The 17,749-nt window shown below is 43.7% G+C and overlaps 1 protein-coding gene across 6 annotated transcripts in view; it reads left to right on the top strand.

The window, feature by feature from the left end:
* TEX14 (testis expressed 14, intercellular bridge forming factor) overlaps positions 1-17,749 on the top strand; it is a 93,876-nt gene that overhangs the window by 58,115 nt on the left and 18,012 nt on the right. For 5 of the 6 annotated variants that reach the window (XR_012897039.1, XR_012897040.1, XM_075904673.1 and 2 more), the window contains 8 exons: positions 2,690-2,796; positions 5,094-5,173; positions 6,459-6,728; positions 8,586-8,686; positions 11,436-11,555; positions 12,112-12,190; positions 13,037-13,127; positions 16,314-16,376. Coding sequence is in view for 4 of the 6 variants with exons in the window: in XM_075904673.1 (XP_075760788.1) it covers positions 2,690-2,796; positions 5,094-5,173; positions 6,459-6,728; positions 8,586-8,686; positions 11,436-11,555; positions 12,112-12,190; positions 13,037-13,127; positions 16,314-16,376 (911 nt within the window). In the remaining 2 variants the exon portion in view is untranslated. The remainder of the gene's footprint in view (positions 1-2,689; positions 2,797-5,093; positions 5,174-6,458; positions 6,729-8,585; positions 8,687-11,435; positions 11,556-12,111; positions 12,191-13,036; positions 13,128-16,313; positions 16,377-17,749) is intronic. The other variant, XM_075904674.1, reaches the window with a different exon arrangement.

The following is a 17,749-nucleotide window of genomic DNA, read 5'->3' as shown; positions in this document are numbered from 1 at the left end:
GTGTGGATGGGGAAGAGAGAGTTCTTTCGCAGGAAGAGGGAAGAGGAAAGAGGAAAAAGCACTGGTGTCCTGGTGGCCACTCCATCCATAGCAATCACAGCTTAAATGCGAGATAGCATCCGTTCAGTGTGGACGCTATCTTTCGAAATAGCAGATCGCTTTTTTGATGCGCTTTTGCTGTGTGGACACACTGTTTCGGAAGAAGTTTTTCCAGAAGATCTCTTTTGGAAAAGCTTCTTCCGAAAGAAGCCTGCAGTCTAGACATAGCCACAGTGATCAGACAAGGTCCCTGCAGCTTAGTTTAGATAATCCAGTGACACAGTAGAGAAAACATCTTGTCATAAGGTGGAAGGAGGAATATTGTGAGAGTAAACAGAGAGGTAGAGGCATTGTTTGGATAGCAGACATCTGAAATGTTGTGTCATGGGAAATTGTAGGTGTTGTTGAATGCTGAAAGAATGATTTAACATGTTTACTATGAAAGTTCTGGATTATTAGTTAAAAAATGGGTTTGAAGAAGGGATATCAGCCAACAGTGTGACACTAGTGCAAAAGAGCAAATATTGTTCTGGGATGTATTAGCAGGAATGTTATAAGCAAGATACAAAAAGTAATTCTTCTGTTTTACTCAGTGCCAATTATAGACTCATAGACTCATAGACTCCAAGGTCAGAAGGGACCATTATGATCATCTAGTCTGACCCCCTGCACAGTGCAGGCCACAAAATCTCACCCACCCCTCCTAGAATAATCCTCTCACCTATATCTCAGATATTGAAGCCTTCAAATACTTTGAAGACCCCAAGATGCAGAGATCCTCTAGCTGTGATCTGTACCCCATGCTACAGAGGAAGGCGAAAAACCTCCAGGGCCTCTGCCAATCTACCCTGGAGGAAAATTCCTTCCCGACCCCAAATATGGCGATCAGCTAAACCCTGAGCATGTGGGCAAGACTCATCAGCCAGACACCCAGAAAGTTCTCTATAATTAGGCCTCAACTGGAGTATTATCTCCAGTTCTGGGGCCACATTTCAGGGAAGATGTGGACAAAATTAAGAGCCCAGAGAAGAGCAACAAATATGATTAAAAGTTTAGAAAACGTGACCTGTGAGGGAAAATTGAAAAAATTGGGTTTGTTTAGTTTGGAGAAGAATGGATTGAGAGGAGACATAACAGTTTTCAAGTACATAAAAAGTTGTTACATGGTGGAGGGAGAAAAATTGTTCTCCTTAACCTCTGGCTGTAAGGAAAAACTTCTTGACTGTCATGGTAGTTAAGCACTGGAATAAATTGCTTAGGGAAGTTGTGGAATCTTCATCATTGGAGATGTCTAAGAATAGGTTAGATAAACACCTGTCAAGAGTGGTCTAGATTAGGGATGTTAAAGTGCAGTTAAAAATATAACCATGTAACTGTTAAAAATCATAGCAGTTACATGGTTACATGCTCTCTGGGCTAAGCTTTATATGCAAAGCCCGTAGTGAAGCCTCCCCAGAGAGACAAAGGCTGCAGCTGGCCCCACTCCTAGGAAGGAGACTTCACTGTAGCAGCACAGCTGCTTCCCTGGGAGCAGGACTGGCAGGGGCTGCTGCTGGATGGGGCTGATCCATCGGGTCCTGTGGGAGCTGCTCCAGCCCATACCAGTTAACCAGAACCAGTAAGCCTCACCCATGAATGGTGAGGTTAAGCAGTTAACCTGTTAACCTTTTACAGTAAAACCTGTGTAATCCGGCATGCCCGGGGATTAGGGCATGCCAGTAACCTAAAAATTCTGGTTATCTGAGGGTGGGGGGGCGGGAGTCATGCGGGGCCTACAGGGGAGGGGGAGCACGGGAGCCATGCGGGGGCTGGGATGTGGTCTGCTGTGGGGGCCACAAGCCGCGGGGGGGGATGCGGCCTGGTGAGGGGGGTGGAAGCTGGGAAGTGGGAGGCAGAGATGGCGGGGGTCGCCTGCTGGGGGTGGGGGAGCCTGCCGGGGGGTTCCAGGAGCTGCAGGGGGGCACAGGATGCAGCCTGGTGAGGAGGGGCGGGTGGGAGATGGAGATGGCGTGGGTGGCCTGCCAGGGAGTGGGAGCACGAGTGCCGTGGGGAGGCTGGCCTGTCGGGGTGCCAGGAGCTGTGGGGGGAGCCGAGATGCTTGCTTCCGACTGCTGTTCACCCCTTCCCCAGGTACAGGCTTCGTGTCTGAGGAGCACTTAAAGGACCAGTTTTCTTTTTTTTTTTTGCTTTTCCCAGCATCAAAAATTTGCCAGTTTCTACAATTTTCCGGATACTTAAGTTCCAGATAGTGCAGGTTTTAGTGTATATCCCTAATCTAGATAATACTGAATACTGCCTTGAGTATAGGGGACTAGACTAAACCGCATGAAGTCCCTTCCAGTCCTACAGTTCTATAATTCTGTGTTTTATGTATATTTCTGTGAGTTGTCTAGCACCAGTAATTTCCAGGAGGCACTTGCAGAATCAGGTCCTTAAATATATAAACCTGTTAGGAGATTTTGAGTGTTCTTTGTCCTGACCCATGATCTGAACCTACCACCCTTACTCAGTTGAGTAGTGCCACAGAAATGGAGCTCAGTGAATAGTGAGATATGCAGTCTTTTGTATGCATTTAGAGAAAACTAAGCAAATAATAAGCACATACTTCCATTCAGGTGCTGAGTCATAGTTTGTTGGCTTGGTTTTTCAGCAGTTGTATCCACATGTAGCTGTAAGATGGGAAAAAAATGTCAATTTGCAGTACCATAGAGGAACCGATTCAAATTCTGGAGGAAGTGGAATTAAGGAAGAGACATGGTGAGTTCTGTTTATTACTTCAATTGTAATTACAAAGAAATAAATTCCTTCAGATTCTGCCCACTAAAAGTTCTGTCAAAGGAGACACCTCCAGGATTAAAACTGGGACTGAGTTTTTCTTAGCTACCAAAAAGCCATCCATCCAATTAAGAGACTTCCATGAAACAGACTCATTGTCAGATACAGAACTGACAAGATATCTACTATGGGGGTAGGTCTAGACTGCAAGCTTCTTTCGAAAGAAGCTCCTTCGAAGAGAGCATCAATACCTCAAAGTCGGATCGAAAAAGCATGGATGCTCTCTTGAAAGAAAGCCCTGATTGCTAGTCAGTCACAGAATGGCCACCAGGGCACCTGTGCTTTTTTCAATTGCCTCTTCTTTTGAAAAATGTCCCTGTTCTGTGTCCACACATGCCTTTCGAAAAAGAGCTCTTTCGAAAAAGGCATTCTTCCTTGTAATTTGAGATTTACCAATGTCGAAAAACTCCCTGTGTTCTTTTGATTTAATTTCAAAAGAACGCAATTGCAATGTTGACACAGGTGAAGTTTTTTCGAAAAAAGGGCAGTTTTTTCAAAAAAACAGCGTAGTCTAGACATACCCTGAGAGTTTCATAAGGAGTCTGAATCTGTCATGCAGAATATCTGTCCCTCTGCGATCTGTGCTCACCAGCCAAGAGGTGAAACAGGTAAGAATCGATGGGATAAATGATATCTCAGCACCTTAAAATGTTTTTAAAAGCTTTTAAATTACTTTTTTTTAACCTGCACACAAATATCTATTTATAAATATAACGTGTTATGGAAACTTCAGTATATTGGAAGGGACAGTGCCAAGTGAGTTAGCTATAAACTGTAAAATTGATTAAGGAGCTAGTTTCAATGTCACAGCTTAGTGAAGTTTTTTTTATTCCAAATAACATAAGCAAAATGTTTAAAGTCCCATTCTATTTTTCTGAAGTGCCATTAGCACCATTGGTAAAAGTTATTGTTTTTGTTTGTTTGTTTTGGCCCCTTTAAAATACAATTAAATAAGTATATTTTTTATTAATGTGCATATTTTTGTTTGTATAGTTAGTAAGGGCCAAATCCTGGTCTCTGTGCATATTCTGATCCAAATCTTAAAGGAAGTACTTCTGTTGACTTCCATGGATATTGGATCAATCCTGTAATGTAGGTGGTGGAAAATAGAATCTTCCCTCTAAAACCAGTGGCAATGCACAGAGCACCTGTGCAGCCCTTCAGTAGCAGCAGTACTCCAGTCTATGCAGTTCCTTTGACCTGGTGAAGTAGGCTCTACTTTGTTCTTCTTAGCTCTCTGCACCTGGTATTCCAGGCATCAGAGTCAATGGCAAAATGAGTCAATGGCAGAGCTGGGAATGTGCTCTCCTAGAATGTCTTCATAAGGTTAAACCAGCTAGGAAAAATCATGTTACACTAACCTGTTAGTTTTTTTGGAAAAAAATAATCAAAGTGTAAGTAAAGGTGACCCTGTTAATGAAGGTGATCCAAATCCCTTTGTTAAGGAATAAATGACCAGACAATAAATGGGAAAGATTTGGCATGGGTTAAAAACATGCAACATAGTCATGTGAGTCACTGCACTTTAGAATGGAGACAAGGTAATTGTTGGGTAGCCAAGGAATTGATAATGGGAACATTTGTGTCCAAAATGGAGGTGTCAAGTATCTTCAATTCTCCTCTGATCATCTGATTGATCTACAGAGTATAATTCTATATGATTATAATTCTGTAATCTATATGATTATAATATTCTATAATTCTATATGAGAAAGGTATAATGCAAAGTTTTTTTTGGCGTGTCTGTGGAAATGCTCAGCACCTTGTGGTATCGGTTCTAAAGCATTGGTGGTGTCATGCTAATCCATAATGGGCCTAACTCATACACTTGAAATCTAGGCCATTGGAAAATCAGTGTGCTAGTTCTGTGGTATGGTGTGAGCCTTAGGCTACATCTACACAGAGGAGCTTATGCTGGTATGGCCCCTTTGTGTAGACACAGCCTACCCCAGCATAAGTCTTTCTGAGAGTGTAGGAGCACCACCTTCTTATATGAAGTTATTTATGTCAACACAAACAACTACTCCAGTTTTTGTAAACAAACCTATATTATTTTTTCACATTCTAATCTACATAGCTATGTTTATATAACTTTAAAGTATAGACTGTGCATCCCAAAGCTCTTGGTATTTTGTAAACTGGGGGAACTGCTAACATAATACATTTCTATATTTATTAATCTAGATTTGTTTGTTATATCTTGTAACAATTTCCTGTAGGTTTTTCCCAAAATCAGTTTCTGAAATTTATAACTCAAGGAGATGGGAGGAGCGAAGGATGGTGCAGTCAGAATGGGCAAGTGAGTAAACAGCAATGTTGATTGAACTAACATGTTTGCAAAACATTAGACATTCCAGTGATTTTTTTTTCCATCGTGAAAAAGCTTAATGCTGATGTTGGGAGGTCCTAGAATTCCCCCATATTGTCCTGCATTTAGACTATCTTACATCCTGTGTGCCACTCTCCTATCACCCTCTACTACAGGGGTTCCCTGCAGCTTTCCCTGCTCTTCCCTCTGTTTGAGGTTCTGTGTCCCCCTTTGCTCCTTCTTCCATGCCAGGGTCTCCAATTCTCTCTACACCCTTCAATAATTCTACTTTCTGTGTGGGAGATAAATCATACAGGGGTGTGTCAAACTGCTAGAACAGGCATGGGGAACCTTTTTTGGGTTGGGGTCCTAAGGCCCACAGAAAAATCAGCCACAAGCAAATAAGAAGCAGAAAAAAAAGACACTCACCTCACTTGGGATGGCAGCCCTCACACTCCAGACCATGGGGGGAGCCAAGGCTCAGGGCTCCCCCAGGACCGGACCTAGAATATTTAATGAACCTTGCCTAGGTGCTGGCATTGGGTCAAAAATGAGGGATTCAGTATGTGTGATGGGCTGCCAGGGAATGGGGTGGGGATGCAGGGTTTGGGTGGGATGGGGAGGGCAGTAGCTACCTGGGAGTGGGTGGTTTGGACAAAAGTGTAGGGCTACAGTTGAAGGCTGGAGTAAGGGGGTCTGGGCAGGATGGCGGTATGCAGGAGTGGGCTGGAGATGCAGGGTCTGGATGGGAGAGGGTGCAGAAGGGGGCTGCTGGAGAGAGGATTGGGAGTGCGGGTGCAGGGTCTAGGCAGGAGGAGGGTGTGCAGGGTCTGGGAGGGAGGGAGAGGTCAAGGGATGGGGGCGCTTACCTGGTGCAGCTCCTGGGGGGCACAAGTGTTTCTGCACTGGCAGGCACTACCCCCCTGCTACTCCCTTGTGAGTTATTGCAACAGCTAAAAGGCAGTAGAAAATGAGTAACAGAAAGTTGCTATTACTAGAGCTTGACCCATTAAAATAGTCCGTGGTGAATGTGTCTGTAGAGAAGTTTCTCCTTCAGTTTCTGCAGGATTTAAGCTTTTATTAAAGCAGAATTTGGTTTCTGACCAGTCTGATTGTAAAGTAAACACTTTTGGCTGTGACACTGCAGTCTGTAGCCAGCCTGAAGCCACAGAGGGGAGGAGCTGACTGTCCACATTGTGGGTGAGTTCTGTAGGAGAATGCTGATTGACCCTAGTGTTCTGAGAAGGTGAACCTTGAGTATGTACTTTGCGTCTAGCTGAAGTGAAACAAATGGCTAAAAGAGCGGCGTCTGGGCAGCTGGGACTTCTCCCTCCATATCCACCGAGTGAATGCACTTCAGAGAGCGAGGCAGAAAGCATGAAGGAAGCCTTTCCACATGTAACCTTCAGGGGCCAGGAAAGTGCTGGCTGGCAGAGAAGGGATGGCAGGCGGCACGCAGGCGATGGAACTGAAACCTGGGATCTGAGCAGGAAGATGGACGAGTCGGAGGAGAGTGACTTGGAGTCTGTTTTGAGACCTTTTGTAGGTAATGCTCATGGAATTGGGCTTCCTGCCTTTCCAGCCAGATTGTTATGGCCACAGATGGGGTGGCACAGGGATATTGGAGCTTATTTGACTTTCGGAGATTATTTTGACTTTCCCATTAAGCCAGTGCGGGGGTTCTTAAGCCTCACACAGAGGCTCAGGGGCTCGGAGCTACATGCTTCTTCCCAAGCCCCAAAGCTGCTGCTGCTGGAGGAGAGGTGCTCCTCCCCTGTCTCTAGAACGGAGTTGTGACTGTCCAGAGAGAGGGGCCCCTCTCCAATGGCCCCAGCTAGCACAGCTCTGTGCTGGGACCAGTGGGGAAGTGCTCAGTGCAGCATGTCTGGTTTTTTGGCATGGGTCCCCAAGTCTCTACATGTTGCCTTAATCCTGAGCACTGGGTGGTGATTGCGAGTGAGAGCAATTGTGGAGCCTCATGCTCTTCCCCAGGAGCAGGACCTTTAGTCCAGTTCTGGGAAACAGTGCAGTGCCACAGAACAGGCAGGCATCCAGCAGCCTGCCTTAGTGCCACTGACCAAGAGCCTCCCAGGTAAGCCCGAGCCCAACTCCTCCCTCTCCTCCTGAGTCTCCCCCAATCTGGAACCACCTCCTGCACTCAAAACCCTCTTTCCTGCTTCCACCCCAAAGTGCACAACTCCAGTCCAAGGCCTGCACTCCAAACCCTAGACCTGAGCCCCTCCCCAAACTTGGAGCCTCCTCTTACATCTCAAACCCATCATCCCCAGGTATACCCCAGAGCACTTACCCCCTTTTGAACCCCAACCTCCTGCCTCAACCTGCTTCCCCCTCTTGTATTCCGGATCCCTCAACCCCACCCCCTAGCCTTGAACTCCCTTTTGCCCCTCAAACTCCTCATCCCCAGCCCTATTCAAGAGCCCTCACCCCCTCCTGTCCCCAAACCACCTACCCCAGCCTGGAGCCCCCATTTAGAGCTCTCACCCCAACCCTTTGCCATACTAGGTTATATGATCTATCACCTCCGTATTGGTGCACATCACAAAAGTCATTTCACACATGGACATAAAAAATTAGAGGGAACACTGACCGTAGCTATATCCTCACCTTGTAAGTGGATTTAGCTACTGCTAAATGTGGTGTGGGGACATTAGCAGGCACACACACATGCGTGCACATGTGCGCACGCCACTGGCCACTACTAAGTTTACAAACAAATTATAGGAATCAATATCTAATTGACTATGGACTCCCACTTGAAAGCTCTGTCCCTGAAATCTTATGAAATCTGGTTCATGGCTTGATCCACCTGCTATATGTCTCACTGTAAACTCATGTCCCTCATGTCACACTAGGGCTACCTCCAGACTGCATCCCTCTGTCGGTAGAGGGATGCAAATCAAGCACTTTGAAAGTGCAAATGAGCCCAGGATTTAAATATCCCGGGATTAATTTGCATACTCACGTTCAGGCACTGTGCCAATCACGGACCCTTTCAAAAGTGAAAGTAACTCCTCATTTTTTGAGGAGCACAGGATCCGCTGTGGCTAGACTTTACCTTCACTTTCAAAAGAGCGCGTGATTGACACAGGTGCTAGCTTCAATACTAATTTGTGGCTAATTGAGATTTTTTTAAATGACTCATTCGTGACATGTACATGGATTCCATTTTGAAGAATGTTTTCAGGACAATTCTTAGTGAAGATTCACATGTCTGGATTTAGTCATGGGTGTCATTACCTTTCCATTCCCAATAGATCAGGTAGCTTTACTGCCATTCATAAATTTATTCTTATTTATATTCCATCAGTTGCACAAAGTATTCAAGCCACATTATCCTTTGCATAAGAATTATGTTCCATTCTGATATGCTTCAATTTATTAGGCAGAAGTTGGCAGTCCCTAGCAAAAGATGAGCAAGCGGAGTATGGAGCAAACCTTCCTAAGAATTCAATCAGTCCAACAAAAGCCGAGGATACCTGTTGTGTACGTACAGTAATCCAAGAAATGTAATTAGTATTAATAATGTATGCCAGTTTTGTGACAGGATGATTATATACTTGTTTTGTCCATGTTGATTACTGAAAAATGAAGGCAACCATCATAGCTGATTTTTTAGCTATGAGTTCCCTAGGGGTGCGTCTAGACTACATGGCTCCGTCGACGGAGTTATGTAAAGTAGTTTACTCGACATAGTCAATGAAGCTGGGATTTAAATAATCCCCGCTTCATTAAAATAAAAATGGCTGCCGCGCTGTGCTGACTATCAGTTGAACGGCACAGCGCGGCAGTCTAGATGTGGCGTGGTCGACAAAGGCATCTTACCTCCTCCTCAGATGCTTGGGGAAAGAGATGGGCCTTGCAGCACAAACAAGATCTGTTTTACAACATGTCTGGGAGGTTTAACAGCACATTGGAACAATTGGATGAAGGAACTGAATAAAAGCTCCAGGGCAATTTAGTTAATGCCAACTGTATGTAATTATGATTTGTTGCCAGAGTTTGACACTTATTCCAACAAAAATGTTATTGGCTATTTTAATGCCCATAAGAGGTCTGAAAAATAGTCCCTCTGGCAGCACAGCACTCTCTGACACTACTTTAGGCATCAGGACTGATTCAGGAGGAAGAAGACACCATTCTGTTTTGACAGTTCCATTTCTCATGGTACTCGGGCCATGTCTACACTACAGAAATATGTTGACCTAATTTACATCAGTATTCACCCACTGCAGTTACTAAATCGCTTGAGGTTCCCCACCTTTGCATTATATTGCCAATGTATGCACTGTGGGACAGCTCCTGAAAGCCAGTAACCAACCGTCAACTTAAGCAAAGCAATGTATACACTGACATTGTGTCAACCTAATTACATTGACCAAGTCGCTGCACCATTCAGGGAGCTGGTGTTTCTAAATCATGGTAGAGTGGCACTTACATCAGCAGGAGCCAGATTTAAGTGAAGACCCTTCGGGTATGTCTACACTACCACCCTAGTTCGAACTAGGGTGGTTAATGTAGGCAACCGAAGTTGCAAATGAAACCCGGGATTTGAATTTCCCGGGCTTCATTTGCATCTTGCCGGGCGCCGCCATTTTTAAATCCCCGCTAGTTCGGACTCCGTGCCCGCGGCTACACGCGGCACGGAGTAGGTAGTTCGGATTAGGAAGCCGAACTACCGGTACACCTCGTTCCATGAGGAGTAACGGTAGTTCGGAATAGGAAGCCTAATCCGAACTACCTACTCCGTGCCGCGTGTAGCTGCGGGCACGGAGTCCGAACTAGCGGGGATTTAAAAATGGCGGCACCTGGCAAGATGCAAATGAAGCCCGGGAAATTCAAATCCTGGGCTTCATTTGCAACTTCGGTTGCCTACATTAACCACCCTAGTTCGAACTAGGGTGGCAGTGTAGACATACCCTTCCACAGTTAGGTCAATGCAAGGCACTTTACATTGACCTAATCCTGTATTCTAGACCAGGCCTTAATGTCCTGGTGGGAGGACTTTCTGAGTACTCCCCTAGCATAGCTGCAGCGCTTCTTCTCTGGGATCTGATGAGCCTACTGCACAAGGTGGTACGCCAGCTACTATCATAGTAGTCCTGTAATAACTGAAGGGGTAATTCCAAGAAATAATTTAAATGCAATACAGGCAGTCCCCGGGTCACGTACAAGATAGGGACTGTAGGTTTGTTCTTAAGTTGAATCTGTATGTAAGTCGGAACTGGCGTCCAGATTCAGCCGCTGCTGAAACTGATCAGTTTCAGCAGCGGCTGAATCTGGACGCCAGTTCTGACTTACGTACAGATTCAACTTAAGAACCCCAGGCATCCCCAAGTCAGCTGCTGCTGAAACTGATCAGCGGCTGATTCCAGGAAGCCCGGGGCAGGGGCTTCCTGTAGTCAGCCACTGCTCAGTTTCAGCAGCGGCTGACTTGGGGACGCCTGGGGCAGAGCAGCTGGGGTGCTGCTGGGTTGGTCCAGTAGCGCCGCCGCTCCTCGGCGCTACTGGACCAACTCAGCAGCACCCCAGCTGCTCTGCCCCAGGCGTCCTGATTCAGCCGCTGCTGAAACTGACCAGCAGTGGCTGAATCAGGACGCCTGCGGCAGAGCAGCTGGGGTGCTGCCGGGTTGGTCCAGTAGCGCCCAGAGCGGCGCTACGGGACCAACCGGCAGCGCCCCAGCTGCTGTACCATAGGCGTCGGGAGCAAAGCCGCGGAGCACGGGGGCAGCGGGACAGCCCAGACGTGCCGTGGCTGTCCTGCTGCCCTCGGGCTCCGTGGCTTTGCTCTGCTTTGCTCTGCTGCAGACCAGGGGGAAGGGGAGCAAAGCGGCGGAACACGCGGGCAGCGGACAGCCCAGACACGTCCGCTGGGCTGTCCGCTGCCCGCGTGTTCCGCCGCTTTGCTTCCTCTCCCTGGTCTGCTGGAGACCAGGGAGAGGGAGGGCCCTGTTCGTAACTGCAGATCCGACGTAAGTCGGATCCGCGTAACTCAGGGACTGCCTGTAGTTATCCTAAAGGTGGAAATGTAAGCAAAATAAAAATTATACACCTGAGTGAAGGAAACTCATTGTTTTCAGTCTGAAATTACAATAGAATAGAAAACATGTTATTATTTATCGTTTTTGACTAAGAGTATATTATACTCTTATACATTATACTCTTATATGTTATAAATATGGACATAGTTGTGACAGCATCATAACTTTATGACATTTTATACCACCTTTCGCAGGAGCATTCAAGTGAATTAACTCGTTCCTCCAATTCCTCTCCTGACATATCAGATGAGTTTTTCACTCCTGATCCGGATTATTTTTTTTCTCCAGCAGCTCAGGGAAACTCAGAACAAGAGGTAAAAGCAAAGTCTGCACAGGAATAAAATGTATCTCAAGCTAAAGGGCAAATAAAACCACTTGTGGGTTTGTTTATGTTGGTATGTAAAAAGAGTGATCTATATTGCATTATATTTATTGGCAAGCACTGCTTTCTCAAGCCCTCCGATAAATCTGTACCTCTCAAAGAACTAGCCTTATTCCTTAAAGCATGTTCTCTTGGCTCATTTTTACAAGGAGATTTAGGCTTTTATGTAACCTTAAAATTAAAAACTCTGCTGTTAGGCTAAGAAAAGTTTTTGACCACTCTTAAACTAAATCTTCCCCTGCTAGCACTTTTCATTTTACTGTTGCATGTTGGGAGGCAGTTTTTATTCAATTCCTAGAGAGGATTAAATTGTTTGTGAAGGATGTCAGATACAATGCATGCTGTACAATACTAGACCTAAAAATGAGAAGCTCTTGAACGATTTGCCTCTCCTCACCCTGATTAGGGTGCACATTGCACAGGGCCAAGGATTCTCCTTTTATAGCTCTCTTGTGAGAAATTTAATTTGATGCATTCTGTCTCTTCAGATCTCAAGTTCTGAAGATGAGTTAGAAGTAACCCAAGAAACCTGTGTACAGAAACCGGTGCCTAGTGATACAGAGTCAGGTAATGCTTAGCTTAGACATTCTGGTTACCTACCTCAGACCTGAGGAAGGGCTCTATGAAACTCAAAAGCTTGTCTCTTTCACCAATATACTACTTCACCTGCCCTGTCTCTCTCATATCTGGGACCATCACAGCTACAACACTATTAAATACGTGTTTGTTATTTGTGTTTCCTCCTTGCAGTGGATATTTCCATGTCCTTACTTTTGTGGCACAGGACTGCCAAATGTCGGCATTGCTAATATTTAGTCATCAGTTTCCCCAGTAGAAGCTGAAATTGGACTCATACAGGCCTGGTTGTCTCCATTCCCAGTACGTTCAATGGGAATTGAGGGTCCATGATCAATGAATTCTTGGAGTTGTGAAGTTTTGATCATACACTTGTAACACTGCAGCCAGAAATCTGATGTGACCTATTTCTTTTGTACCTATTATTGAGTTAGCAGCTTCGCATAATGTGCTAGCAAGAGACAAGGAAATCGAATTAGAGTTTTTATATCTATGCTAATATTCTGATTCTCACACTTCCCTTGGGTGTGAGACCTTTTGGGCCTGAAATAATATATCTGGAATGAGTAGAATATCATTGTATGTTTATTTTTGTCAGTCCTTATTCAATGAGGATTTGTAAATGTTTCCATAATCCCAGTTGGCAGAATGGCTTGGCATCTGGGATATATTTATGAAAATGCATCTTTAAAAATGCATTTGTCTCTTAGAATAACAAAAACAGAAGTCACAAGAACTGAAAATATAATAAAGTTGCAATTTCCTGTTCAGTAAGTAATGTTTCACTTTTTTATTTGCAAAACCTAATAAAAAGGAACATTTGCTATTTGTATTCAGGAGAGAAAATATTTCTCTGCAACACAGCAGTAAAAAACCGTGGCAGTAATGAAGTGGGAGTGAATCAACTCAACCATACTCCGGTAGCCAGGTAGAAAGACTTATTATACTACTTCAAACAAAAATTAGGTTATACAGAACATGCTCTCTCTTTATTAATCCTACTGAAATACTTAATGCTCAAATAAGATGTCCATGGTATTTTTTTAAAATGGTGATTTATGTATTTTCTAGCAAGGAAATATAAAAAGGGCTTTCATAAGCCTGGTGGATGAGATTTTACCTTTGACTGTGATACTATCTATCCCCATCTTTGCTTAATGAGATAGTTAAGATTAAAATAAGAAAAATAATTCTGTGTATGTTAGATGTAGTACACATACTGAAATGGGGAATAGAGAGGTAAATCCATACCCAGTATCCCATCTGTGTGCACCATTTCTGACTGCTGGCTATTTCTTGGAGTGACTCAAGCAGGGAAACTAACACATCATGGCACAGATTATCCAACACATTTCTTGGGCTGCATTGGAGACAATTTTTTATTTCAGAAGGGTGAGAAAGCTATTGCGGGGAGGCTGTTTTTTATTTGATTTTTACAAATAGGCAGGAACTGGTTGAAAATTTGAAAGTGGAAGACAGCTTGGGTGAAAGCGATCGTGAAATCATAGAGTTCATGCTTCTAAGGAATCGTAGAAGGGAGAACAGCAAATGAAGACAATGGATTTTAGGAAGGCAGATTTTAGTAAACTCACAGAGCTGGTAGGTAAGATTCCATGGGAAGCAAGACTAAGAGGAAAAACAACTGAAGACAATTGGCAGTTTTTCAACGGGACATTATTAAGGGCCCAAAAGCAAACTATTCCACTAAGTAGGAAAGATAGAAAGTTTGGCAGGAGACCACCTTGTATCAACCAGGAGATCTTATATGATCTAAAAATAAAAAAGGAGTTGTATAAATAGTGCAGGGCTACACAACTTTGGAAGCCCCAGGGGCTACAATGATACAGCACATGCCGAGGGCCGCAACTTAAGTGTGGTTCCATATACTTGCAAATATATATGCAAATATCTTCTTTCATACTGATGGGCATGAATACAAAGATTAAGTCTTAAGCCACAGCGCCAGACCCAAACGTGGCCAGTGACCTAGTCAGCACCTCTCAGGCTCTGCCCACAAAGCTAAGCAGCTAGCACTTCCTCCCCGGGGGCTAGAAATGCTGACACCCTGTACCCATCTGTTCCAGCCAGCCCATCCGCTTGTGTCTTTCAATGCTCACCTCTCCAGGGAAATGCAAAGTACTCTACTTAGGAAAGAACCATCAGTTTCACACTTACAAAATGGGAAGTGACTGTCTAGGAAGGAGTACTGCAGAAAGGGATCTAGGGGTTATAGTGGACCACAAGCTAAATATGAGTCAACAGTGTGATGCTGTTTCAAAAAAAACAACCAACCAAACATGATTCTGGGATGCATTAACAGGAGTGTTATGAGCAAAACACAAGAAGTCATTCTTCTGCTCTTCTCTGCACTGATTAGGACTCAGTTGGAGTATTGTGTCCAGTTCTGGGCACCATGTTTCAAGAAAGACGTATAGAAATTGGAGAAGGTCCAAAGAAGAGCAACAAAAATGATTAGTGGTCTAGAAAACCTGGCCTATGAGGGAAGACTGAAAGAATTGGGCTTGTTTAGTTTAGAAAAGAGAAGACTGGGGCTGTATCTAAACTACATCCCTTTTCTTGAAAAAAGGATGTGAGTTAGACACTTTGAAATTGCAAATGAAGCCAGGATTTAAATTTCCCGTGCTTCATTTGCATAATGGTGGTGGGGCTTTTCGAAAGAAAAGCAGCTGTTTAGATGGGCATCAATCGAAAATAAACCCTTTTTCGAAAGATCCTATATGCCTCATTTTTTCAGGTGTATAGGGTCTTTTGAAAAAGGGTTTTATTTTTGATCGATCCCCATCTAAACAGCCGTTTTTCTTTCAAAAAGTCCCGTTTCAAAATAAACCATGGTTGCCATTATGCAAATGAAGCATGGGAAATTTAAATCCCAGCTTCATTTGCAATTTCGAAGTGTCTAATTTACATCATTTTTTCGAGAAAAGGGATGTAGTTTAGACATAGCCTGGGAGGGGACATGATAGCAGTTTTCAAGTATCTAAAAGGTTGTTAGAAGGAGGGGGGAGAACAGTTGTTCTCCTTGGCCTCTGATGATAGATCAAGAAGCAGTGGGCTTAAATAGTAACAAGGGAGGTTTAGGTTGGCCATTAGGAAAAACTTCCAAACTATCAGGGTGGTTAAAAACTGGAATAAATTACCTAGGGAGATTGTGGAATCTCCATCATTGGAGATATTTAAGAGCAGGTTGAATACATATGTATCAGGGATGATCTAGGTGGTGCTTGGTCCTGCCGTGAGGGCAGGGGACTGGACTCGATGATCTCTTGAGGTCTCTTCCAGTTTTAGTATTCTATGATTCTAAGCTGAGGAAAGGCCTTACTCAAGCGTGACTCAAGAATCTTTCTGACTCCTGCACCTTTATGGAGGAATGGGGAGTACCTAGTGAATGTAATAACCAGTGGCACCACAGCTGCTGTGGAAGGGAAACGGGGGACAAGTGTGTGGTGTACAGAGGTCACAGGGATGATTTCCCTCCCCACTCCGTGGAGGTTCAGTTCTCCTGCCTTGGATGACATGAGGCAGAATTTGAAGTAGACTTGTCTATGATCACCTTCTGGTGTTAATAGCTCAGTGTTTGGAGACATGCAGCCATGATGAACTGTCAGGTCAGGTTTTTATGTTTCCAGTATTCTCATTTGTTTGTATTAATTAATATACGGTGGCACCAGCCAAGATCAAGATCCCACTGCACAAGGTATTGTACATATGCCTAATAAGAAAGAGTCCTAAATAGTTTAGAATATAAAAAGACAGAGGAAATGTGGAGGAAAAAAAGTAATGAAAAGTCTTTGACATGTTTTGATTTCATTTTCAAATGGTTTGGTTTGAAAAGCCTGTCATTTGTAGTGTATACATTGATTGTGTAAGATACAGTACAGATTCATATCCGCTGTGTACTTCATCTTTTCTCTTACCCTCTATACTAATGCGTCAAGACTTTAAAAAGTTCTGATCTTTATAAGCTTCATGCTAACCCCACAGAACTAGTCTTTTAAATGTCTTCAGTTTCTTTTATGCTCTTTTTATAAGTTTATTTTCATGGTTTTCCAAGAGAATTGATGAATATGAACTCTTAATTTTTTTCTCTTTCCAGTGCTGAAGCATCACAAGAAATTATACCTAAGGAGACACTGAAAGAGTTCAAAGAGAAAGATATGTAAGGACACACACTGTTTCATAGTGAAACTGCAGCAAATCAATCATTGCCATTCTAAGAGTTCTCTTTTTATATGAAACGAAAAAGTGTGATAGACCAGAAATTCAAAAACAGGATGCCATGTGAATTACAGCGATAATACTTCATCATGATAAGCAGGGAGGATAGGTATAAAAAATCAAACATCTACAATTGACTTTAGCTTAGTTCAGATTATTTTTATGTTCGTGAATAATTAAATTAATGAAATAAAATGTTGGATGTTGTGCTTAGATGTTAAAATATTAGGGGATCACTGTTCCCTCGGAGCAAGTTAAATTGAAGACAGAAACAAAATTACTTTCCTTTTTTGAGAGAGAAAATCCTTAGTTTCCAGTTAAAAACCTCTCACAGCAAACAACTAATATAATGGAGGCTATTATTTTGGTAGGACAGGAGCACTTGGCAGAATGAACTTCTGGGCTTTGATTTTAAATTGAAAAACAAACTTAAAAAAAAGTCACATATAAATGGAGGTCACATAAATTCCTGAGACAATGGTTCAGCTGAAATTTCCCTTCTGATCAACAAAGCTTATTAGATTACAGTCATAAGGGGAGAGACTTCAGAGTGTAGCTAGTGGAGATGCTGGGTTCCTCAGTTTGGCCCATGTCCTACAAGCATTTAAACCCTTAAGAAGACACCCAAAGTCTCTTTTGCGTATATGTGTCTAATTAGTCCAAGTAATTCACTTGAAGAACAACTAAAGCTGCAAGAATCAAGAGCGCCAAACTTGTCTGTTTTCTACCTGAAGTCTCTTGTTTAAGTCAGGAGATCCTTTCCTGAGCCGTGGAGTCAGTTTTGTTAGCATTCTCTTGTGGAGTGGTAATCTCCTTCTGAGCATCTTGTAGAATAAAATTGCTGCATGGAAGAGGTTTTGAAAAAAAATTCTAGGTTGGTAGCTAAAATAGATTTTCTCTTTCTAAGCTCTTTTGAATCTTTGGACTAGGTATTTTGTAGCCTTCTGAGAACTCCACATGCAGTTATCCTAAGGCAGGGATGCGGAACCTTTTTTGGATCAGGGGCTTCTGAGCCACAGAAGAATCAGTTGGGGGCCTCCCCCCCCCAAAAAAACCCTCACTGACTTGGCCCCCAACTGAGAAGGAGAAAGACACTCTCCATATTCCCCTCACACACCAGAGCCTGGGGGGCCCAGGCAAGTAGATTTTATGGGGCCTCCTAGGCTCTGGGGTGGATCCAAAAATGAGGAGTTCAGTGTACGAGAGGGTGTTGAGGGAAGTCCCAAGCCTTAGAGCCTGGATCCAGGCAAGCCGGAGCCCCTGGGCCTTAGGTTCCCCTCCATTCCCAAGGAATCTCTCACTTCCCTAAGGAAA

Source organism: Pelodiscus sinensis, chromosome 21 (genome assembly GCF_049634645.1).
Source record: "Pelodiscus sinensis isolate JC-2024 chromosome 21, ASM4963464v1, whole genome shotgun sequence".
Classification (NCBI taxonomy): Eukaryota; Metazoa; Chordata; order Testudines; family Trionychidae; genus Pelodiscus; species Pelodiscus sinensis.
Note: the sequence above shows the minus strand (reverse complement) of the source record. Positions and strands in the feature narration are given on the sequence as shown.